The following is a 26,851-nucleotide window of genomic DNA, read 5'->3' as shown; positions in this document are numbered from 1 at the left end:
TAAAATAAAATTTTGGAAATACATGGAGGTGAGAAAGTGCCTGCATTTTCTTTGCTGGCTGAATTCTAAGTGCCCAAAATGCAGCACTATATGTCCACTAGGGGCCGATATATTGACACCTGTGTTTACCTGGAAAAACTTAAATTCCAACACATTTGGATTCGTTGGTGTAAATATGAATCACAGTCGTCAGTGTGAAGACAATTAACTTACGACCTCAGCAAATCCATGCTCTAGACTCACAGTTCCTGTATGTAACATCCTAGCTGGGACTTTATCCACTTTCGCTTTATTACTCCTCACAACTACTATAGTCACACACTTGGAGTTTACCTGTATTATCACTATCTACCGCATCCACATTGAGAAGAAACCTGGAATCAACTTATTTGTTCTTTAAATGTAACAGTTGTGAACACGGCATTGTTTTCTAATCACAACACAAGCCCGGTGAACCGCGTCTTTACTCACTGCCTCAGTCAGTTCCGGGTGTTTCAGGTTGTGTTTGGACAGTGAGTAGGCTACAGTATGGAAGTGAGCGACGAGATGGAATTGAAGGAGTTGGTTGTCTGTGACACGGACAACAATAACGTCAACCAAACGACTGAGGTAAAGTGGCAAAATGTTTCTTTTATTCATTATAATCTAGTCTTATGTTCATTGACTAGTTTAGTTTCTCGTGGTGTCTGGGCAAGCGTGTACACGTTCAGGACGGCGTATAGTTTAACTGAGGGATTTGCATTATCTCCGTTTGATCGAAGGATCAATGAAAAAAAACAACGACTTATTATTGCTGTACAAAAAGGCTACTGTAGTTGTAGCTAAATTACCACTTACATGCATTCCATACCTGAACGTTTACCATATTCATATCATGTACATTGTATTCCAACTTTATGTCCCCAGCTGAAAAGTAAGCTGGTTTTTAGTTGAGTTGAGCTAAGCGTTAATATATTTGCTGGTTTAAACTGGTCTCCCAGCCTTCAGATTCAGCCTGATTCTCCTGAAAACTTATAAAACCACCACTACAGACCAGGCTTGAGACAGGCTAACACCAATTTAGGCTGGTTTGCAGGATTACTCCTATGATACATGGCCAAAATTGTCATATTAGTGACATGACAGTGACAATTTTTTTTCTTATTTTATAAAAATACATTAGAAATGCAATTCATACATGAATGACTTGAATACAGGAACACATTAGGGCATAACACACACACACACACACACACACACACACACACACACACACACACACACACACACACACACACACACACACACACACACACACACACACAAACAAACAAACATATATGCTGTCAAATGATTAATCGCATCCAAAATAAGTTTGTTTACATTATATGTGTGTACTGTGTATATTATTATGCATATTTGAATACATGTGTATATATTTAAGACATATTTGCATGTGTATATACTGTATATTAATTTATAAATTATATTGTATATAAATATTAATATTTTATATATAGATATAACACATTTTTCTTAAATATATACTAGCATTTGTATAATTATACACAGTACACACACATATATTATGTAAACACAAACCTTTATTTTGATATTTTGCATGCGATTAATCTCAATAAATCGTTTGACAACACACGCACACACACATGTATATATATATAGTGACACACACACACGTCTGGTTGACTGTCTTTGTGGAAACTCTCCATAGATGTAATGGTTTTTACTGTACAAACTTTATATTCTCTAGGTTATGGGAAATGATTAGGTTCACGAGTGAATAGTTTCACCGAGCGGGGCTCAAGTACTACTTTTAGTGTGTAAGCAGTTAAAAAAAAAAACTGTAATGCTTTGGAGTCCTAGAGAATGTTACAGAAAGGCTTGCTTCCCACAAGTGAAAAGTTGTTATCTAAAGAGGAATGATCAGATGTTATTTTTCAACAAGACAATGCTCCCGTCCAAATTGCAAGCAGATTGACAACCAAGAAGTGGCTTGAGCACAAGTCCATCAGGCTCATGTTTTGGCCTGGTCAGAGTCCAGATTTGAACTCTATAGTGAATATTTGGTCTCTTTAACCTCAAACAAACTGGGAGACATTTTTCAACTACTTATGAAATGTTTGAAGCCATCAACATTGAGTGAAGCAACACGGACTCATCTTCCTGTAAGAAGTGTGTGTGTGTGTGTGTGTGTGTGTGTGTGTGTGTGTGTGTGTGTGTGTCTATAGGAAATGTTTACATGAAGGTCACATGAGTCGTTTCTTTAAAAGGGTACACATTTCAAAACCATATGAAACCATTTGAGTACATTTCTAAGAACTTGGCAAGAACTAGGGGTTTCCTTCTGTTTAAAAGATTTACCCTTTTCTTTATCATGGACTGTAGGAACTCATAATGTATCAACTGCACATAATGTAATACGTATTACATTATTATTGTAATAAAGTGTTCATAATGTAATCATTTTCTCAAAATGTAATATAATTTTTACATTATGAGAAATGTATAACACTATAAACTCACCAAAACATTGTCATATTGTCATAATTGTAAGAGCTTTTAAAACATAACAAATATTGGTATTCCTTTACATTACATACTCTTCTCATCTCATCTCTCTCTCTCTCTCTCTCTCTCGCTCTCTCTCTCTCTTTCTCTCTCTCTTTCTTTTTTTACATACCAAAACACAGTTGGTACTTAACACTTTTTGTCATTTAACAGTATGTATACCTTTTGTATACAAGAGTAGAAGTCATAATAATAATATTAATAATAATATCAGTAATCTTGTGGATTTTATAACCAGGTTAAGACTGGATTCAAATGTTTGAAATGTACTGTAAAGGAATACCAATGCTTTAGGTTTAATAACAATATAATAATAATAATAGTAATAATAACTGTTGTATTTCTCAGGTAGTTTAAGAATTTAGTTCCCTTCCAGTCTGTTACACCCAGCTCTCCAACAGCTGCAACAAAAAGGAGAGCAGATGCGTCAGTTCTTAAAGCTACACTGTGTGATATTTCCCCCCATCTAGGGGTGAAAGGGTATATGACCATCCAGTGAATTTTAGTTTCTGTTCCTCTCAATTCCGATTTCGTTTAAACTCCTACGGTGGCTGATTTAGTCCAAGATTAACATGGCTTCCAGTTCGACCTCGTCCACATTCGACACGGTGCCTGTGGGATATTCTGTGCGCAGTGGGATGGTTGGAACTCAACTGGCCTAATTATTCGGCTAGAAAGAACTGCAGCTAATCCAGAGTGAACTTTGATGATAGTAATGTTTATTCAGTCATCCAATTGCAAGGCATAAACAGGTTTGCGTGGATATGTACATAAATGTGGTTTCTGTGAAAGAACAAATAAGGATGGTAAATATGTGATAATGACATGACAGAAGATACACAGTTAAGAACTGTATAACTATACTAATAAGTTACATTTGTATAATGTAACCGTAAACCAGAGCTTATTGTACCATATATAGGTACTAAATGCAGCTGCACCTCCGCATCCGAAGATGTACGATTTTGAGGCGACTTTGTCCGAGTACCGGCACATTTATGATGACCCTTCCATGAGGGATCATTGCGACAGCCAGATGGCACAGAATTCATGGAAAGTTTGCATTGATGGCCATCCATCCGTCCAACCATCCATTCCTTTTGTGAATAGGACTTTAGAATACATTTGCATTAAGCACCCAGTTTGCACTTGTCTTAAGTAACTGCTTACATTTTCAAAATGAGCCTACACTAACTGAAATAGAACCTTTTGATAAAATAAGGCATGTTTTATAAAAACTAACTGCACAAAGAGGCTTCATTTAGTACATTAGTTTACAAGACACTTTCTACAGCATTTATTGTGCTTGTTTAGTGTTAATTTCAGAATGTACAAACAAAATCAGAAATTAGTTGTCATCTTCAGTTAATGCACTGTGAACTAATATAGTTAAAATATAGTATATATATAATATTTATACCGGCTTGCGGGACACCATGTTCACCTGTTCCGCTAAACTACTTCTTCGCTCCTGCTTTCGACGGATTTAAGAACAATTACTCCAAGTCGCCCCCTGTCGTTTCACAGAATACTACAACAGCGCGCACGTCGACTATAAACGCCTCGTCCGTTTGGGGGAGGAGCTCGCGCTGCGGAGCCAGGCGCGAGTATAACCGGGGCTTTAAAAGGAGCGGAGCTGCTGCTGCTGCTGCTAACAAGCGGTGTCGGGTTATCAAAGTGTGTGTGCAGCTTTAGCACTGCCGTGCGCTCTGTATAACAATTGTTAATATGCCGATCAGACCTGATACATATTTCCATCAACATACATTACAAGCAAATATTTTCTATAAACGAATAAACATTGTTGATAACAAAATAACTGAATGATTATTCAAATAGGTGAGCATTACGCTATTGTATGTTGACACAAAAATACTGGTTATAATAAACAAGCCAGCTCTCTGCGCATGCACCAGACAAGTCTGAACAAGTTGATGCGCACATGCGCGAGGCAGGGAATTTTGTACAGTGCCATCGAGTGTTAAAACCGGTTAAAACGTGAAAGGCGAAGCTTGAATTTACGGGTATGTCCCTCTTTAGCTAATGTACTTTCAAGATGGAGGGGCAACATGGCGACCACCGTTAGATCCCATTACCTTATGTATTTTCAATGGCATATTATAAACTTACGAGAATACTTTACTTTATTACTTGAAAGAAGTAAATATACATTAACGAGCACATATATTTTTGAAAGAACTAAGTGTTTTTAGCTAAGAATAGACTAAAAAAGTTACAAAGTGTAGCTTTAACAAAACATTTATTTTAACGCAAGAAAAACAAACATAACTATAACGTAGGCAAAGAAATGTGTCAGGGCCGGGCAGGACACTCAGCATGGTACAGACCATCGAACTCCATGCCAGAGACAAATCGCCAAACAATGCCTCACACAAACATTCTCAGCCACATTTAATTCTGCGTCCAACAAATGTCTTGTGTTGGCCATGCCTCCTCCAGACGGCACCTAATAACACACACAGCCTAGACTGGGACGTCACACAGTCGAATTGGGCATCGCTTTGAGAGAACAATCTTCGAGTGTAAACTAAACAAGCCAATGAACATTGGCATGCGGTTCACGCATTCCACACTGGATGCACCGCAGCTTTGCTTTCTGCTTAGGAGCCGAACAATTGCTGTTGCTAACAAAGGCTGCAATTGTTTCTACGAAACTGTTTCTGATTGAGTCTGATCTTCATAGGACGTCTCTTCAAGTGGTGCAGGTGAGGTGGTAGCGGTCACACGAGAGCTGAGAAAAAACAACAACAGCTGTTTTCACAGCTCTCTGAGGGTGTGTCTGCACGCTGTTAATTCAGCCTTTTTTGACAGAGTTGAGTCTTCAATGAGAGTGTGAGTTCTCACTACACTTGCACTTTTTGTACTGTTGTGTAGCCGCTACCATCTCCCTGTTCGCTTCACCACCGAGAAAGGGCAATTTCCACCGGAAAAAGCTTAGACGGTTTGACCTTGCGTCTTTTTCAAGACTTTCTGTTACTTTCTGTCCCCGGTTGACGGTCATGTTCGCTGTCTCTTGTGCTTGGGCAGTATACACGCTGAGGCGGCGTTCAGGGATGGTACATGAACAGGGACAGGGTTTAGACTCGAGTACCTCAGACGGGGTGGAGTCCCTTCGCCTTTTCCCGATCTAGTGCGCCTTCTGGGGCAACTCAGAAGGCGCCTACATTGGTTAATATCCAGAATATGTTCAGAAGATGAACGAAGGTCTTACGGGTTTGGAACGACATGAGGGTGAGGAATTAATGACAGATTTTTTATATTTTGGTTGAACTAACCCTTTAAATTAACACTTTTAGTCTTAAGCTTGGTACATACTCCGCAAGAACAAAGAAATTTGTTCGTTTTCTCGAGGTGGCAAGAACAAGAACAAAGTTCGTTCTGGCCAGTACATTCCATACTTCACGAGAAAAGCAGGTGCCGAACATTTCCGTTTCTTCGCATTAACCCCGCCCACTTTAAGTTTCTGACCAATCACACAATAGTTCTCGGACATCCACAAGATAATAGTTCTGCTCAGACGATGTGTCGAGAACAAGCTGCGAGAACTCCCAAACCAGGGCTACAAGAACAAAATGACGTCATCCCAGCTCTGGGAGCGAGAACTTTTTTCTCTGTTCTTGCAGAGTATGTAATGGCCTTTACAGGTTTGGAACGACATGAGGGTGAGGAATTAATGACAGAATTTTCATGTGAACTAACGCTTTAACAATCACATTGTGGAAATTAACACTTTTTCGGGGTGTGTATAGACACTTTAAATAGTGTTACTTTTTTTTAAACACTCACATAGAGTTAAAACCATTAAGTGTTTTTTCTTCTCATTTACACCAAGTTAGTGTTGAAACTACACTAGGTGTGTCAATAACGAGAGTTATTTCCACACTGATAAAGTGTTCATACACATTCAGTTCAACTAAAAAGACATAATGAGGGCATTCAATAACAGCCAACACGTATCAGTTTGATCCTTTATTTTCAACGACACGTCTTAAGCCTCGTTTCCACCGAAATTACCCAGAACAATTTGTACCAGGAACTTTTTTTACAGGAACTTTTTCCCCCCAGACCTGTCTGCGTTTCCACTAGGGCTGTAACGATTTGCCCAAAAATAAAAACCTCGATTAATTGAACATTTTACCTCGGTTACGATTAATGAACGATTATTTTTCTTTTTTTTTTCTTTTTTTTTGCCCTCACAAGGTTTTTGAGTAAGTTCACTGATAAGGTTTGTACTGTAAATATGTTCTACATATTTATATATAGAACAGGTGGATTTTTTTTTCTAATGAAAAAGTGCATTTCTTTGTGATTTTAAAATACTTGAAGGAAACGGTTCACTTTCAGCAGTTGTTGTCTATGGGGCAGATTTCTGCTTGTTGTACATCAGATACAGATACATTAGCACAGTAGGCCTACATTACATTTATCTGAATGCATTAATGAGAGAGAGATTGTGTGTGTGAATTACTCATACTGTCTCTATTCATTATGAAGCTGTGGTTTGTACTTCAAAAGGTATTAAAATGTATGACTATAACGGTTGAGTTTCTAAGTTACTTTAGTGACTTTACTTTAGTCACAGGACAGCGTTGAGACTGCGTTTCTGCGCGCGATCTTCGCGTGATGTGCGAGCTTCTGTCTGAGGGTTCGTTTGTCACAATATATCAGGCATTAGTTCAACATAATACACATCTGATGGTCGAAACTCGCTTTAATGTTCAAACTGGCAGGGCTTAAACCACATACAAATGACAAAGCTTCGTGAGGACCGGTGAAAGAGGTCTGCCTTCAGGGCGCGCGTGTTGTCAGAGCCGCGACACGGCTCGGCTCTCTGTGTCACAGAAAAAAGCTGAGCACTGAACAGATACGTTTTCCGTATTGTTGTTTTTGAATAGTGCACAATCGCTATAAATGTTGAAACTGGCAAGCCTTTAAACGCATGTACTTGACAAACTTTATGAGCACGAAAGTGAAAGCGATCTGGCTTCAGGGCTTGCGCGCGCCGTCTGTGTGTGTGTGTGTGTGTGTGTGTGTGTGCGCGCGCGTCAGCGGTAGGCTATATGAAGAACGGCAATTAACTTACCTGTATAAACTGTGTAAAACATGCAGTTACTATAATGATTCTGGGCATCTATAAACACAGATAACCGCTCCTGCATCTCTCTGTGTGCCTGCAAACTGCACTTGATGTGACTGACGGGGCGGAGTCACGTGAAAACCGAAATAAGCGACAAGGGAAAAATACGTCGGTTAGAGGTTCTGAATGTCGGTTTCGGTTATTTTTCAATTAATCGTACAGCCCTAGTTTCCACCGTGGTCTAAAGTACCGTGAAGGTTAGGCAAATTGCTCCACCCAGTCACAGACGGACAGGAATAATTTTTGTGCGATACTGTCTGCAACAATAACAAGTATGGAGGAGATGCAAGCAGCGCTGCTTTTGCTGGTTATGTATTGGTTTACTAAAGAGGTCATTAACAAAATGGCGGAAAAGAGACGAGCACTGATACTAAAGCATATTCTGAAAGCTCGTAAAGCTAGATTTAAAATAAGACAACCTATGTTATTATCAGATATTACGGACATTGACCTTGCGATTGCTGAGACAACGTGCGCCATCAGACAGAAAGAGCAGGATTGATATTTAATTACTGAACGCAGAATGAACCTCACAAAAAACTTTTAAAAATGCCGGTTGAAATAAAATGCTGCGTGAGCTCAACCAATAAGCATGTTCAGCGCACAAGTCCCACCTCCAAAAGTTCCCAAACTTTGAAGAAGTACTACCTCGGGAGCAGGGCCGTTTGGAGGGGGAAATATTTACCCAGAACTTCATTTAGACCCTGGTTCCTGTGGTCGAAACACACTGAGTACCACCCCAAAGTTCCTAGTTCCTAGGGAAAGTTCCTGCGGTGGAAACGCGGCTTTAGACATAACAGTTAAAACAAAGATAAAATTCACCATCATATCACCCATGTGAACGCCGCAGGTTAAAAGACCCGTAGAACTTCAAAATTAGAAGTTAGAAGTAGGCTACTCTCAACTTACAATACCTCTGCACTTTAAATACATGATGCTCTAAAAAAATGCAATTCCTTTACTCTGGGCGACCAGCACGTTGTAGAATGTTGCAGGAAGATAAAGACATTGACAAGAACCAACTCATACAGCAGGTTGAAAACATAGTGGACTAGATAGCACTCAAGTAGCTGGTTCCTTCAGAAGTGATGAGGTGCTTGTCTAACCACATAGAATTAGGCAATCCTGCCCTTGATCCTTCTCAACCTGATCACGCACAGAACTGTCCACTCCCATCGGCGCTTTTATGGAATTGCGCTCATCTTAATTTGCCCTGTTTAGTATATCTGGCCCCAAGTTCCTTTCTGTAAATATAGAATAAACCACTCAATTCATAAAGACTAATTTTACAATCTCTTTATGAACTTTTTAAAGTGTTGACAGCGCTGAGGGCCTATTGGTTAGTGCATTGGCACAGTGCAACTTCACATCCAGCGACCTGAGTTTGAATCCCGACTCAAGGTCCTTTGCCGATCCCATTCCCCATCTCCACCCCATGCGTTCCTGTCAGTCTCTACTGTCCTGTCCATTAAAGCATGAAAAGGCAGTTTTTGAATCGTCATAGTGGTATTTGCCTAGACTGTCAATGGACCTCAATTTGCAAGCTGGCCTCGTGTTGGTGGTCTGTCGCGCAATCCAAACAGAAATAATGTTAGCACACCAATGTCGAGAAATTTAAACTAAATATGAAAATTGATATAATTAAGTGGTTAAAGAGTACATTATACCTGTTTGAACACCGTCCGCTCCCCGTGGTCGTCCCCCATTAATCAAAATGGAAATAATGTGCAAGGAAGGACTGGAAATAGGATCAACTCGCAAGTGTTAATGTCATTTAAATCAACACCAGGATCAACACTTCTTAACTAGGGCTGGGTGATATAGCTAAAAAATGTATCACAATAAATTGTTTCATATTGTTTGGTATCGATAATTCGATTTTTTTTATAACCTTTTTTTATTTTGTGTTTATTTTAAAGACAAGTAGAAAAGTTTGAATTTGAACCAGTTTAAAAAAAAATCACATTTTATCCACATTACTGTCGCAAACAACAAATAATATTCGTTTTAGCAGTCTAAAAAATATCTTCTTTGTCTTATATTAAGATAAAGTAATTGTTAAATAAACTCTTGAACTTAAATAAAATGTTACAAAATGTAAAAGTGTAAACGTAGAACAATCAAGGCAAACTTTGAGGTGGATCAACATCTGTAATAAGCCATAACCATACAAACCTCTAAAACTGTAAACAAAACAAGATAAAATATAATATACCAACCTCGGTTTTTAAGTACAGCAACCAAACATCAATATTCACATATACATAGCTTTATTATAAATTGTGAGCAAGGAAACAAGTTGGTTCACTCATGACTTTTAATGCGTTTAAACACTTTTAATGCTGCCCATGTACATTGTGACCCCATCACCCCCTGTACTAAAAATTCTTTCAGAGGGGGTGCTTGTGGCTGGGATACACACATTTTTTTTGCCAGCTTGCTCACTCTCGGGAAGTTGTGCTCATGTAGCCTTTCCGCTTTAGGAGACATCAGGTAGCTTTCCAACTCACTCTGTACTTTTTGTCTTTCAGTAAGAGGTAAGGCATCTGCGCTAGGGCTTTGCTTCATTGCTTCTTCATACCCTGTGGTGGAGGTGGTTGGGGTTCAGCAGCAACTCCTCCTTCTACAGGAGGCTGTTGCTTCTGTCTCTGCCTGGGGTTTGCCTGGGTCATCATCCATCATTTCAGCCAGTGACCGTGTTTTAACGGCTTCTACCTTGTCTGGCTTGATTTACTGAGCTTTGAATCTGGGGTCAACTAAAGTAGGCATGTTGAGTAGGTCATCAGCAGTGTTGGGGTAATGCAATACACGTTACTTGAGTTATGTAATCAGATTACTTTTTTTACGTGACTAGTAAAGTAATGCATTCCTTTTAAAATTTACAGCAAAATATCTGAGTTACTTTTACAAATAAGTAACGCAAGTTACTTTGTTTTCCCATGTATTGGCTGACAGCTCTCCTGTCCTCATGTTGAGAGAAATCGCAGAGGCGTTGTGTGTGATCGTGATGGTTATTGTAGTTCTAGACCAAATGTGAACATGCATTTACTCATCTCACTTGCACAAAAAAGATTCAGTATTCCTCAAAATGGATAAAATCAATCAAATGCAAAATCAGAATACTATGCAAACCTCCAATAATGAAATATTTTTATGCATTTAATCTCACTTTATTGACCAATGTACTTGCTGCTTGCTAACCTTCGATGACTCAGTTAAACCATAAGCGAAAATGACTTTAGATTTTTTGTTTTTATTGGTGAAGTAAGTGTTAAAGGGATAGTTCACCCAAAAATGAAAATTAGCCAATGATTTACTCACCCTCAAGTCATCCTAGGTGTATATGATATTCTTCTTTCAGAGTTGTTTAAAAAAAATATCCTTGCTCTTCCAAGCTTTATAATGGCATTGAATGGCTGTTTCTGTTTTGAAGTCAATAAAAGTGCATCTATCCGTCATATAACTGCTCCACACGGCTCCGGGGGGTTAATAAAGCCCTCCTGAAGTGAAGCGATGCGTTTATGTCAGAAAAATATCCATATTTAAAACTTTACAAACTGTAATCTCTAACTTCCGCTAACTGTCGTACATGTGTTCACGAGAGACTGGCGTTCCAGCTTTTGAAGCCTGACTTCACCACGCTGAAAAAGGCAGCATTTCTTTGGCAATGTAGTAAGCTATTGCATGGGACGGTACCAAAATTCCAGTAGTCGGTACCAATACAACAAAAATTTTACGGTTCTAGGTACTGAAGACTTTGTGAAGCAGCTCTAGAGATAAAGATCATGCATTCATGTCATCATACAGTAAGACGGCAGAGGCTGAAAACGTTTGGGAGATGGTGTCCACACCACTCCTTCCCCCAGAGGAGGGCTGGGTGGAGAATCTTTTGGTTAGCTTTGTTTCTAGCTCCCTGGAGCCCAGCGGTACCCACATTTTTTATAAAGAGAGCAGTTTCCTTTATCTCTGGGTCACAAGAGGGCGAGGTTGGCAGTGTGCGACGCTGTAAAAATGCCTTGCCACTCCCATCACCAGATGACACCACCAGGCCTTCTCATGCACCCCCTGTCCCACCCTGCACAGCACACTCAGACCCTACTTTGGGTCTCAAAAAGTCAGTGCCTCCGAGTCAGGTCCCTTGTGTTCCACCTCTCTGCTCCCGGATATGTCTGTGGTCCCATTGGATCTCTGGGAGTCTGGCTTGTGCTTCCCAGTCTATCTCGCTGGCTCATTAGACTCGGCTATGTGATTAAGTTCACCCGGGGTACAGGGGCATCCATTTCCCCTCAGTGCGGAGCAGTGATGATCCTATCTTACGGGCAGAGATCAATGTCCTACTGGCGAAGGACGCGATCAAGCCGGTCTATCCAGCCAATATGAATACAAGGTTTTACAGCCCCTACTTCATTGTACCCAAGAAAGGTGGCACTTGGTCACTCAAAGCAATCCCCAATTCGTCGCTCAGTTCTGACATGTGTCTCCATTCCCTCCTTCAGGGGGCGAGGTTTACATATGTAACCGATACAATTTTTTAAAATGTACTATAAGGGAATATTTTTTATGTTTTAAAAGCTATTACAATTATGACTATGTCAGTTTATAATGTAATACATTTCTCATGATGTAAAAATGATTACATTATGAGCTCAATATTTTATCACGTTTTGAGAATTATTACAGTATGATGTATTTAAGTAATAACGTAATACTTATTACATTATATGCAGTTTTTACATTATGTGCCGTTATTACATTATGAATTGCAACATGGACTCTTATGTCATTGACCCAGTGCCATGTTTGGCACTGTTTTGTTAGTGGCTGTACTTTAAAATGTAAAGCTATACTTTAAAATATGGCAACTGTTCAGAGCAGTATTTTTATTATATTTGTATATTATTCTGTAAATTGTTCACAGGGGATTCCAGGAAATGGAGCTTACACACACCAACCCGTAACAGGGACAGATGAAGTTTCTTTTCTTCTATCAACACCACAGGTAAATGCCTCTTAATTGTTACTTTTGATTGGCTGAAGAAATAAATGATCTACATTTACATTTGCCAGATTCCTTTATCCGAAGTGACTTGCATACATTTGATCAGTTCATACTTTCTCTTGCTAGAGCCATTCTTTCCTGTTTGAGCTACAGCAAAGGCTTTAAAATGAATGAAACTAAGATGGTTTTTGTTTGCCAAAGCAAAGCCATTTTGACATGTACATAACCATTTTCACCATATTTGCAATGTATGTCAAAATGGTTTTGCTTTGGCAACAAAGCAACATCAGTTTCTTTCATTCAACCACATAAGCTGGTCCTTCCACTTTGTCTCACAATGAAACTTGATATGCAATGACTCAAGTAATAAATCTGCACACCTGGTTGACAAATGCAAAAAGTGTGCCACTAATCTAGATACAATATGCAGTATTTTCACTCGTTATTCAAGTAAGCTTCACTTGATATGTCTGCCCTGACACCTTTGTACCACATGCAGAAATGAAGCAGCAAACTGATCCTTTATTTTACTTTGACCTGTCTGTGTTTTCAGGTCCCTGAGAACAACGGGGAACATCACACAGTGGATGGAGTTGATGACGTTACTGACTCTCCAACTGAAACCTCAAAGGTAAATCTGAATGCTATGGTATGTGGGTAAGTATGCATGTCATGTCACTGACCCATGTATACGTGGGGAAATAATGTGTATAGCGAAATGTATTGTGGTGCATGTTTATTCCTCCAGGGTATATTACTCCAGTTATGTGCACTGTTTGGTTTTAAGAGGATGTGTTGTCAAGATCACTGGACTTGCAATCAGTATTTGCATAAGCAAATATGTGCACTGTGATTAAAACAGCTGTCAGTACCCAGACTTGCCTTTGAACAACACTGAGATACAGTAAGAAAACCTTGTGATTGCAGTGGCGAAGGGAGCTGGAGAGCCTGAAGGCAGACCTCAATGAGGTGGTGGTGTGGAAACTCAAACTATGGATGGTGATATTTCTCATCTTCTTTGTCATCACTCTGGTTATTGGGATCTCAATCATTGTGTGTCTAGGTACTGATTCTCTATTCATTTTCATTGTCTACTATTAATGTTATTGATGTCACTAGTGCAATTTGTTATACAGTGATGTTCAGAGTGGATATTTGTTTTTAATGCCCCTATAAGTTTGAGTAAACCATCAGAATATGAGTAATATATATATATATGGTTAAGGTGTTTATTTGACAAAATCATTTGGTAAAAAGGCAAACTATAGCTACAGGTTTTATTTTGCTGTGCAAAAATGCATACAAAAACAAAAAGCTCACAGGAAAAGCATACATTTACAGCATAATCAGTTATTAATATTTCATTGGTTCTCTCTTGTTTTTGCATGTGTTCATAATTTCTTTGAATGACAGCCTGGTCAAAAGTTATGGTCACACAATTTGGCATGTTTCATTGTGCCATCACATTTAAAACAAAGGACACCAAACACAAATTAACCACATATTTTATTTGAATATTTGAATAAAGGGTGGAGATGTCCTTGAATACATTTCGCCATGTTGTGTTCACATTCACATACTCATAATTATAACTTGTACACTGGGAATTTTACCGTTCCACATCACCGCTGTACCACCTGACCACTGCAAATTCTTTCAGGACCTAGGTATAGGCGTTGATAGTGTTGCCATAGAAATGCATAATTCCAAATTCGAGGACGTGAACAGATCGGAGTAGGTCTTTCTTTAAACATGAAATGTTTAAAAAAATTTTAGAGGGTTATACCACATGACATTGTACAACCGTAAGTAAATTAGCCTTGTCATAAAAAAGCCGAATTGTGATATTTTGCACAACTTATTGACCATGACAAACAGGCTGTGTCCGAAATCTGAAAAATGCCACCTTCAGAGGCTGCATTGCATCAAATGCAATGTTAGCTTTACTTCCTGTCTTCTGAGAGACCTTCATCTGATGGATTTTTAAAGGCAGCATAGATGTATCATTCACTGCCTTTGATAACTCACAATCCTTTGTTTTCTATTCTGTGACAGTTGAGCTAAAAATAAAGATGGCATCTGAAAGTTGCATTTGGTGGTCAGTTTGTGTGTAAATGTACAGTTTTGACCAATGTTTTCCACTTCCCCTTCATTTCTAACGAGTATTTACTACTGTAGTAATTAAATATGTTTAGTTCTCACCAAAGCCGCTCTGTTTTGCTGTCGATCATTAAACCGTCACACTTCCACAAAAGTCTCTCCGAAATCAGTTTTGTGAGGTACCTTCATGCGCAAATGCTGCCAAAGTCATTGCATGATAAGACAGCTGCCTAAGATTTCGGATGCAGCCCAAGTCAGAAGTACTGCAAGGGTCCTCTCTTCCTGTTTTTCTGCATGTTAGTTGCACCACATGGAACTAAGCATAGTGTTATGTCAGTGTTTTCCACAGATTAGAAACCAATTTGCGGTCGGGCGGGGGTTTGGGGGTTTGTGATTGGCACATATCGATTTCGATCTTGATTCAGTATCAATTCATATGTATATAGCCTACTGTACATATAAGGAAAAATAAGTTTGGCTTTTTAGCACTATTTTAAATTATATTTGCTCGCATTCATTAATATTCACTTGTGTGTGTGTGCTTATATAAGTATCATTAAAAATATTAGGATGTAAGTTATTAACGTTTTAAAATTTCACATTTAAAAAAACTAGTGTTTGATCATGTCTAAATGTATTCAAATGCAAAACCTAAAAATAAGTAAGTAGTTATGATCTGCAATACTTTTTTGAGCAACTAGATACATGTATATTTATTAAAGAGCCATACAGGCACCTATAGTGGGTAAACCTTGGCATTACAAATGAAAAGTATTATTTTTCTAGCCACAAAATGACTCTTAATTTGCCTCTTTGCATTGGAATTCTCTATTTTAACCTTAATTACTACACTAATTGTAATATAAATAATAAAAATATTAGTTTAATTCATTAAATGGTCATTAATGGACCATAATTATTGCACAAATAGAGAGTAGAAATCGCGTTTGCACTGAGAGTGGCAATAGTGTAGGGGTAAGACGCATGGCATCAAGTTTTGACGCAAATCTACCTGTGGTTCGAATCCCCCTTTGCCGAACTCACTCCATTTTCCCATCACATATCAGGTCGGAAAGGCATTTTTTTTTTTTTTTAAATGAAGATAATATTAGAAAAGTGTAAATAAAGCATCTAACGTGTTAAATAATAAGTGTTTATCGATTAGGGGTAAGTAAACAGACAGGTGCTGAATTAGAAACGGTAAAAGTGAGTGGGTCCAATATCATTGATCGTAAAAAGTGGGTGGGTCTTGTCGACGCCCATGCTGTTTACCAAAAATTGCTGCAAATACCTGTACAGTGAAGCTGTTGTCTATCCATTCAAATGTATTGACACTGCGCTGGTTTGTTTGGAACTATTGAGAGCTCGGTGAACCACGTGACCGCGCGCGCCGCCGGGAGACGAGAGCATGTCGCAAATCTGTTTTTCAACGGCTCTGGCTTTAACTGTTATGCCACATTAGCGCCAAAACGCTAATTATTGTTTGAATTTCGTATAAAAACGTAAAAAATGTTAAAAGCTTAGACTTTGTTTCATAACAAAAGCAGGTTTGGCAATTTGAGAGCGAGAGTGAATGAGAGACGGAGGGAGAGCAGGGAAAGGAAGTGCAGTTGAACGAATACGCTGCGTGTTTTAAATAGCTTTAAACAAAAAAAAAATAATAATAATAATAAAAAAGAAGAACGAAACGCAATATGTGGCGGCCGGTGTTGATTCTGTGGCGCAACGCAACAAATTAGTCTATGTGTTGGAAACACTGTATGTCATTGACCCTTACATCATTTACAGAAGGTCATGACAGATTTTGAATTTTCCACTTCTCCTACTTTAAGTACATTAGAGCGTATTTGGTCACTGTAGCGTCACCTTCCTGTTCTTAGCTGACGCCAGTCGGATCTGGCTTGAACATCTGACTTTAAACTGAAGTAAAATGAGATCAGAGAAGGCTTCCTCTGTAAATTCCCAGAATGTCAGCTGATTCTGAGATGATGGAACCGTGACATAAATAATCATAAATAATAACGATCATATACTCATTTTATAATATTTTACCAGCATAAACTTAATGACCATGTCTTGATGTGTTACAAATTGAATTGCTTAAGTAATGCCTGTATAACAATCTGATTCTGAGTGTCTTTTATTGTTGTTTTTACTGTAACCCTCTGTGTTTTAAAGTTAGTGATGACGATGGGGATGAAAATTATGACAAATCATCATTCGTGGTGGGGCGCTTCTTCAGAGGAAGTTTTACTCTGGACAACAGCAGTTTCACTTCATATTCTCCGGACCTAGAGACTCTGTCAGAGCAGCTGGAACAGCAGGTAATAATGATATGACCACCTGATGGAAGATGTGAGAGGCGTGTAGGATTGTTGAAATCGATTTATGGATTTAAAGATATGTTAACCACAACCTTTTGTCAAGTGTGTTTCATGTGATTTATCACTCCTCTTGAATGTGAAACTAAATTAATGTTCTGTGTTCAATACAAGCTAGACTATCGATTACCAAAGAAAATGATTTTGACTCATCCCTCAGTTTGTGCGGGGAAAAAAAAAGAATTTATAATGACAGCAATGCACTTACAATCACTCTTTAGCTCCGCCCATTACACTCCTCCACGAGTTCGGCAGTTTTCATAAAGAGTCAGTACAGCTTATCTGTCTTTTATAAATGTAATAAAACTAAAAATAGTCCATGTGACTCCAGTGGTTCAATCTTAATGTTATGAAGCGTAGAGAATTACTTTTTGTGTGCAAAAACTAACAAAATAACGACTTTATTCAAAGATTTCTTCTAGCCTGTGTCAGACTCTTATGGTGCGTTCACACCAGATGCGAATGAAGCGAATAAATTGCGCTATCCGCACATAGTTGGACGCTTGAACATTTTGAGTTTACTCGCGTCATTCGCGCGTGACATTCACTTCACAACAGACGCAAATTCGCGTCATGGGAGGGGCTTCTGCCAGCCGGCTCGTCTCGTTGCAAAATGGCTGACATGGATTGTTTTAAAATATGGCGAATAAGCTCATTTTTCTCTATCACCAATTGCCAAATGTTGGACACAGTTCACATTTCCTGTGATAATAAAATTAAGTAAATATTAAATAAATGCTTAAATAAAGTGAAAGTGAAAAAACGAGTAAATGAATGATCAAGTAAATGAATAAAAGAGGTGTCGGTGTAGGCTATATGTACACACAGGTGGAGGGTAAGCGACAGTTGGCTAAATTGCAGCTAGTTTGAAAGCTACAGAACTTAAAGAGGTCCTTCTTTTCGTTTTCTTTCTTGCTGCATTAAAGATGAAATGGTGTAACTTCTGTTTTTGCGCAGCTGGAGTGAGAAAAAACAGAGCTCTGCTTCTTAGCTCTGCTTCTTAGCTCTGCTTCAACTGTGTGATACCCATCACGAGGCGCGAACAAAATTACTGACTTGCCAGAAATTCATCAGACCATCCGATTGCCGATCGCCTCTCGTTTCCTCCTGTACACTGCACAACAAAGTTGAAAATCAGCCCAACTCATATGGGGGGAAGCATTGCATATTTGGGATCATGTCTGATTTATCTAACACGTCTGATTTAACAGAGCTCAGTAGTGGACTGACTAAAGTGGGCATGTTCGATTAGAGAAACATTCAGGAGGAAACTGTGCACTGCTTAAGTCCATTCTTTGATTTGATTACACAATCGTTCTGTCTGTATCTCATCTCCCCTCAGCTAACAGAAGTCTACAGCTCTTCTCCTGCGTTGGAACGGTACTTCTCCAATGTCACCATAGACCCTCTCCAGTGAGTCAATTTCACACTCCATTGTCAAATTTGACACCTTTTGTTCTGTTTACTTGTTTGTTCATACTGTAGTGTGCCTTTTAAACCTTGTCTGCACATCATTTTTGCATAACGCAGTCTTTGGTGTGGCCCAAACAAGCATTTCACTTTAATCAGGTTAAAATTGTCAGAAATGAGTGTTTAACCCTCTGTTTTGATACAGGGACCCTACAGCCCATTTCAGGCTACAGTTCATGATGCCTTTAGAACATGAGGAGTTGTTACACCACATTCTGAGCACAAATATGGTTAAAAATGTGCTTCGCCAACACTTGTATGATCAGGACACTGGAGACCCCCTCTATATCATACCAACATCCCTCAGAATGCAAGGTGAATACATAAATCATCAACACAATTCATAGAAATGGAATTAGTGACAAAATATATTTGGTTGCAGTAAATCATGCCGTACTACCAAATATAAAATGAATACGTTTTTGTTGTATAAGTAGATCTAACTATGATTTTCTTCTTTGCTTTTGTTTTTCAGTTGGGTAGATAAGTAGAACTTAAACTACAAGGTTTACAAGACGAACCACTGGTACCCTCATCAGAAAACAAAACATTCCACATCACATTATTCCATTTGATTGTCTTTTGTACTCTTTAACAGATCTGTTAATAATAGTTCACAAAAACAAAAGAAAGTTCTGTCATTAATTCCTCACCCTCATGTCGTTCCAAACCCGTAAGACCTTTGTTCATCTTCAGAACACAAATGAAGATATTTTTGATGAAATCCGAGAGTTTTCTGACCCCACATCTGCAACATTGTTAACTTTTTGAGCTCCAGTATCTCGTCTGTTGGATCGGACCACACGGGCCAGCCTTCGCTCCCCACGTGCATCAATGAGCCTTGGCCGCCCATGACCCTGTGGCCGGTTCATCACCGTTCCTTCCAAAAGTCCTTATTTTTGGGGGGAGGTTTGCACACAAAAAGTATTCTCGTCGATTCATAACATTAAGGTTGAACCACTGGAGTCACATGAACTATTTTAACAATGTTTTTACTTCCTTTCCGGACCTTGAAAGTGGCTATAACGTTGCAGTCTATGGAGGAGCCTGAGAGCTCTCGGATTTCATCACAAATATCTTCATTTGTGTTCAGAAGATGAACGAAGGTCTTACGGGTGTCGAACGACATGAGGGTGAGGAATTAATGACAGGATTTTCATGTTTGGGTGAACTAACCCTTTAATGAACACTGCTCATATATTGTACACATTGTAAATGAAAAATACCTTTTTTAGATTTTTAACATTTCAGAACACTTAATTGAATAATTTAAAACAATTAAGTAAAACAGTAGGTTTTTTTTTGCTATATTATTATTATATTATATTTTTTACCATTGATGGATGTAGCCTACTGTTTAAGGGTATGGGGTTTTATACTTATGTCTCAAAGGATCATCCCAACACTGATTATGGAAGTTCTAATCCTGTTCTGTTGCAATGATGGAAACTTCCTTATTACTCCAGGAGGATTTTCTGTAATAATGTGTGTACTGTACTTTTATTCAGTCTTATTAAACACTGGGTCATTTTTTTAATCATTGTGGACAATTTTTTGTAGCCTATGTGTGGGATTTTTTCGTGTGTGTGTGTGTGTGTTTTTTTTTTTTTTTTTAACAAAAATTAGTTATGCAGTGCCATAATGGAACAATTTTATTAATGGTGCTCCAATTGATCGGGCGTTGATCGTTATTGGTTATATTGATTGGTGTTCTCTATAACTAAAGGCCGATCAGATGACGCAGAACTCTATGGCAATGCAGTAGGAAATTTCATGAAATTAAATATGGAGGATGTTAAATGTGATAAGATGATTGACAAAGCACAATTATGATGAAATAGTGTATGACCCAAAGTTGCACACAGTTGTAAAGTTACTGTTCTGCTACACACTCAAAATGATGTACTTTCTCTTCATAACAAGAGTACATACTTTTAGGGCATAGTATAAGTAGATATTTGAGACGCAGGGCAAGTCTTCACTGAACGAACACGTGCGCTTGGGTCCAAAGGTATTTTTTCCAATTCATATTTCCCATTGAGATTTATAAAAAGTCTTCCTGTAAAGAGTTATAAACCATGAAACAAAACATCCAGCTATGAGGTGAATCATGACATTACAAACTTTAATTTGAAGCAAAAAATGTATTTGAAAATCAGACAAATGTACTTAACAGCTTCAATCCCATGAAGCATTGCAGATAACCTAATCGACTTAAAACTATAAAACTACTGATTTAAAGATGTTGTTTGTGTATATAAACAAAATATTTTACCTTTATTGCAAAATTTGCATTTATATACAAATATTTAAGTAGTTTGAAAGAATTATTATGGATTGAAGGCTTCAATAAAAGCTTTGCAATTATTAAGAACTTTGTACCTCACAGTATGTCTGTCTTTAAAAGTTTATAAGTTATCGTTAAACTTTACATTAAACTTTAAAATTCTATAATACTGTATTTTAACACCTCCATCAAGACAAACCCAAACTAGCCATTTTCAATAGACAGTGTCAAGAATATATACTTGCACACATTACAATAAATAAAGATTATTAATTTATTTTATCAATTAATAAAATAATCGAGCAATCAATTGGCATTAATGATTGAAAATCGCTATATAAATCTTGCCAGAAGAACCTACATTTTATGTCTTTGCTTTCTTCTTTTCAGCCTCTCCATGTTTCTCGTTCACAAGCTCAAGTTTCTTCTCTTCATTGGCGTCTGCAATTACAAAATCAAGACGTGGATTAAAAACAGAATTAAATATGACAAAATAAAGCAAAAAAAACAAAACAAAACCGATCTGCTCAGTTACCAGACATTTACCAAACTAGAAAAAAGGATATCAAAAGCATTCAAAACATCATACAACAACATTTTTATGTATATTTATTCACAAACAAGATTCATTCAGACTCCAGCAAAGATTAATTCAGTAGATCCACGAGCAATGAAATGCTCTTTCACAGGACGCACTCGAATGCTATCGGCTTGTGCTTTAGTCTGTCTGTGGAGGCAGGAAAAGCCAACAAACAGTCCAAAACAAAGAGACTTCAGTGAACAAAAGATATGAGTCAGTGTAAGAATGATTTGTTCACTTAAAAGATTCATTCAGCACATTTACTAATTAACCACAAACATGGAGCAGTTCCTAGTGATACACACACACACACAGATGAAGAATATATACATGTATAACTGCAAATGAAGATGATAATAATGGTGATAGAGAAGCATATAGTGCATGTATAGACGGTTCAACAGCAACAACATAAACGTTACTGCGCATGCGCGCTTTTGTGGCCCAAACTTAACTTCCGGTAGACGTCCCCAAAGAATCAATAACAACAGAGGCTGCGTTATCTTTCTTATGCGCTATCATCTTTCATTTTAATTGGGCAGCATTATCGTAATTTACAAGTTTTTATTGTTTCAGCATGTTTATGATAAATAATCTCCCATTTCTGTCTGCAATATAGATTGGGGGAAACGCCCCCCTTAAAGGGTTAGATCACCCAAAAATGTAAATTCATACATTAATTACTCACCCTCATGTCGACCCCAACCCGTGAGACCGCAGAGAAGAAGACAAATATCTTGCTGTGTTCCGAAGATGAACGAAGGTCTTACAGGTTTGGTATTACTTGAGGGAGAGAAATAATGACAGAATCATTTTTTTTGGGTGAACTAACCCTTTAAAGACTGTGTAATGCCGTTTTCTGTACAGTATCTATACATGCTTGTGCGCTCGCCTTCAATCGTGCAATGCATCGGAATAACATGTTTCTTTGTTTCATAAATCCGATCAGTTATCCAGATGGCGACCACTTGATGTGAACAAATGTACACTCGCTCCCACATAGCAAAATTTGTCTGGCCCACCTCTGGGCCTCACTTCAGTTCTGGCTGGGTCCCGGCCCAAAACTGGCCCACATGCTGAAAACGGACACAAACAATTCCCTCTGGCCCAGATGTGGCCCACACCCTGTAAAATGACTGTTATTTATTGTGTTGGCCCAGCCACTGTAAGACAGATCTGGCTGAGGGTCGGCTGCGTCCCCGGGACAGACGTGGCCCAGAAACTGACAGTGAAACACAAATTCAACCATTTAAAAAGATTAAGGATTTTTTATTATAAATTAACAAATACACTTTAATATAAACATGTATTAACAATAAACAAATACACTGTATTTTTTTAACCACAAAATAACTAAATTATATTTACTGTATATTATTATAAGAAAAACATTCTCTTTCACACACACAAACTCTTTCACTCTCTTTAACACTAAATAATTTCCTTTTGCAAAAATCAAGTCACCGTTAAATATATATAACGCTTTATACAGTAAAGACAGTTTCAAACCAGCTTTACAGGGAGTTCAGTAACTGTGCAATGTTCATCAATTATAAAAAGAGTTTATTTTAACTATAAAGTAGCTCTGGAGAAAGCAGTGTTCGTCCAGCTCAGTTCAATTCTCATCCAATAGTGTCAATGCAGGCAGATCAATAATATTGTTGAATATTAAGTGTCCCCAACTAAGCAAGCCAGAGGCGACAGTAGCAAGAACCCAAACTCAGGTGACAGAATGGAAGAAAAAAAACGAACGAACGGACATGGTGTGCTTCTGATTCCAGGCTACTTCCCAAGTCAGATTGTGGATTGAGAGCATTTCATTCAGCTCCTACTACTTGAAGATTGGAAAAGCTCATGCCAGCATTCGGTGTGAGGGGAGCTGAAGCTGGCCATTGGGTCTGTAGAACTGGTCTGTTTCTCATGGTCTTTGCTGAGGATCTGAGCCGATGACTGTTGTGTCAGCGAGCTCTTCACAGGCAGATTGTTTCTAGGTCTTGTCTGGCATTGAGGGCCGCACTGTGGTCATCTTAGGGTGCAAGTCCAACATCTGATCTGGATATGGACTAGATCCGGCTGACTACAGTAACCTTGGGATAGACATGAGACAGACAGACTAATATTACCATCTTCTTAAGTACATTCTGTGTTATGAGAAATGTTTTCGGTTCTTGACCTAATTTATGGAGTCTAACAATCATTTATGGGATTTAAATTATAGAAATGTGATAGTGTGTTTTGTTCATGCATTATAATGTTAACAAAATACAACTTTTCATTTGAATAATTAGTAAATGTTGAAATGACCTAAGATTAATAAATGCTGAGGCACTGTGCTTTCTTAATCCATGTTAACTAATAACTAATGTTAACAAATTAAACCTTATTGTAGTATCTGTGAAAAGTTTTAGTGTTGAATTCCAAACTGAGCATTCAGATGAACCTTCAATTTATGTTCGCTCATAATCATAGTAATCCCAACTGCAGTAAAGTATGTTAAGTACTACGACTATGAGTAGTATATATATATAGCGGTCTTCCGGCTTCCCATAGCAGTGTTAGAACAAAATACATCTTATTTAATTTCAAATTGCACACACACGAGTTTGTCTCCGCGGGTATAATGCAGCTGGCGGTCAGTGTAGTTTGACTTACAAACAAATGACTCTTTTTAAAGGTTAGTGAATCAAATCACACAGAGCCGCGCGGCGGTATAAGATATGGCGCAGTCCGACTGATTCGAAAGCCTAATCACTCGTTGAACGAATTGACTGACGACAATTTAGCAAGCAAATGGGATATGACTCAATATAATTTCATTAGCCAACATTACAGTTCACTGTATATAGAGCAGTTTCAAAAAAATACCTTGTTTTATCCTAAAAAAGAGACCGTAGGCCTTCATCAACACTCCGGGACAGAATGGGTATTCTGCCGTTATGTAATAATCATTGCAAACCATTTAGATATTAAAACACGATTTTTATCTTGACAATTAAAACATCAAACATCACTAAAACAATAAATGAATTAAATTACTTACTCGTTTCTCAGCCGAGATGGTTCCTCTCGAAGATGAAATGGTCTGCGTCGGAGGATCCTCCTCAGGATTTAACCGACAAAACTTTTTTCCACACGGCTGAGTTCCTTAATTCCTGTAGTGGCCCGCCAGTGACAAAACGAACTTGGGCCGAAGCTAATACACACATATAATATATATACATAATACACACGGCACTACACCGAGTATGAACCAGACACCAGTACAACTGCGTTCAGCCGACGCTGGCCCATTCAGAAAAAGCCGTCAGTCAGCCAGATTGGTTGGTTCATGCACAGTCGGCACGGATCTGGCCCATTATCTTTTCACCAATGCCGACAGTGGCGCATTAATTTCAGCCAAAATCGGCCCAACGGTGCTTGCTATCTGGGCTGTGTCCTGATTGGCTGATGATCACGGTGCTCGCATGTTAATAAATAATAATAATACATTTTATTTGTACTAATGCCAAGTGTAACGTTAAACGCAGCCGGAATAAGTTACCTTTAGAATATAGATTATTTCTGATAACAAGCCAAATCAATAACAAGTAAATTACATTAGACATACAGTCTAAATTACATTAGACGCTGTTCTGGTATGACTGGATATTTATGAAGCATTTAAGGCTTTTTGGTGAGTCGCACACGCTGTTTTAGCGCTGGTGTCATATTCTCTCTGCTTGATCGTTAATATTTATTATATCATGTTATCCAAGAATAGTACGTCAAAAATGTGTTTCTACTCAGTAGTGCGCCATATATCCCCTTTCCAGACCATAAATAAACACAGACCGGAAGTTAACTTCGGGCCAGGTGCGTAACCGTGGCAACGCGCGTTTGTCCGCCCCGTTAGTTACTGTTGCTACGTCCAACAAACAAATGGTCAAACACGACCAGCGCGACAGATTTCCATGACGGGAAGAGTTACGTTATACCCGTGCGCGTCAGTAACATTTTTTTGGAGCAATACCTCCAGATCGAGGCAAAAGAGGTTACAGTATGCAGTGGAGGGATATATTCAAAGTATAAAAAACGCAATCGACTACTATCGAGGGCGAACTCTGAGAAACCCCATGACCAGCACAGCCTTGTGGACCAGTACTGCCGGGTAAGTTCTCTTTCATATGGTATGGTCTATTGTTGTAGCTATTTTGTTCAAATTCAAGGTTATGTTAGCTAGCTATACCTACATGTGCGTCAAAGCCAATCAAATCTAACTAACATTTCTCTGCTGTTTTTTGAGAGTAGCCGTTTTGAGAATCCAAATGTTTTATTTCCATTGTTGATGAACAGAATTCACAAATAGAAAATAGCTTTGGCTTAAAAGGTGCATAAGAGAAAATTCCCCCATGTAAACGACCTGATCCGATTATGAGTGCACGTCTTTCTGTGAAATACAGCGCACGCGCCTCCACAACTGAAGAGCTAAAGCTAATGTTGACAAGAGAGGAAAGTTCATTTTTCTGAGGCATTAAACTTTTTTTTATTTCATAACAAGTTATGAACATAATGTTGGAATAATGACACAGACATAGCCTGGCTACACCATCTCATCTTGTCAGTGTTTGTCCTAGGCTTCAATTAATTTTTCTGAGGTGATTCTTACACTTTACAACAAATAATAAATAGCTTTTATAAAACTGTATAAGTCCTGGGGCCGGTTGCATAAACCATTAAGACTAGTCTTACAAGTTAGACATACATTTTTACATTTATGACTGTTAAAAACATAAAAACATAGACTGGCCTAATTTGATATGAAAAGTAAGACTGAATGCCACTTGCCTAACTTAACTGCTAGTGGCTCATACTAGATCTTAAGACAATGTCTTAACATAATGGCTTAGTTTATGCAACTGGTGGCCATTGCAACGGGGAACATTCAAGCTGCTGGAGAGGACGTGTCGATATTTCTCTCCCGTTTCTCGTAAGTTATATAGCCTATACATATATATAAACAAGTTCAAAAACAGCTTCAAATTGGTCAAGGTCAATTGGTCAATATGCGTTTAGTATGTATATAGCCTAATGTTAGTAATAATGCTGAGTAATGTTTGTTGGACCTGCTCACATAGTAACGGTTGCTATGATGCGTGATTGGACAATGGGCGTTTAGGGGAGGAGCCGGCGAAAGGCTAATTGACTCACTGCTGATATCAAGTGTTGTTTACATTTAAACCTCAACATTCTGTCAGTCCAGCAGCTTCAGCTGAAATCTGAAATCAACACAACTGTCCCTGAAGCCTTGAAGCCTGATCACACGCGCTAC

The 26,851-nt window shown here is 38.4% G+C and overlaps 1 protein-coding gene across 3 annotated transcripts; it reads left to right on the top strand.

Annotated features, from left to right (window-relative positions):
* The first annotated feature begins 151 nt into the window (after positions 1–151).
* Positions 152–20,228, top strand: c15h3orf52 (chromosome 15 C3orf52 homolog). Of its 3 annotated transcripts, none has more exons than XM_079823616.1 (8): positions 152–609; positions 12,645–12,725; positions 13,279–13,356; positions 13,653–13,788; positions 17,004–17,149; positions 18,549–18,619; positions 18,822–18,991; positions 19,152–20,228. In XM_079823616.1, the coding sequence occupies exons 1-8, from the start codon at positions 529–531 to the stop codon at positions 19,157–19,159; spliced, it is 771 nt and encodes a 256-aa protein (XP_079679742.1). In that variant the 5' UTR covers positions 152–528; the 3' UTR covers positions 19,160–20,228. The 3 variants fall into 3 exon arrangements, with proteins under 3 accessions (XP_079679742.1, XP_079679744.1, XP_079679743.1); XM_079823618.1 differs by having other exon boundaries at positions 18,822–18,875; positions 19,815–20,223; XM_079823617.1 differs by having other exon boundaries at positions 242–609; positions 18,822–18,875; positions 19,809–20,211.
* The last annotated feature ends 6,623 nt before the right edge of the window (positions 20,229–26,851 follow it).

Source organism: Gobio gobio (assembly GCF_949357685.1).
Source record: "Gobio gobio genome assembly, chromosome: 8".
In the NCBI taxonomy this organism is placed as follows: Eukaryota; Metazoa; Chordata; class Actinopteri; order Cypriniformes; family Gobionidae; genus Gobio; species Gobio gobio.
Note: the sequence above shows the minus strand (reverse complement) of the source record. Positions and strands in the feature narration are given on the sequence as shown.

What these genes read in the sequence shown, in the direction of transcription:
- c15h3orf52 (XM_079823616.1), top strand. Translation starts at nt 529, where the DNA reads ATGGAAGTGAGCGACGAGATGGAATTGAAGGAGTTGGTTGTCTGTGAC. An exon ending in CTCCAACTGAAACCTCAAAG is followed by an intron (nt 13,357 to 13,652) that starts GTAAATCTGAAT and finishes TTGTGATTGCAG; the next exon opens with TGGCGAAGGGAGCTGGAGAG. An exon ending in CAGAGCAGCTGGAACAGCAG is followed by an intron (nt 17,150 to 18,548) that starts GTAATAATGATA and finishes ATCTCCCCTCAG; the next exon opens with CTAACAGAAGTCTACAGCTC.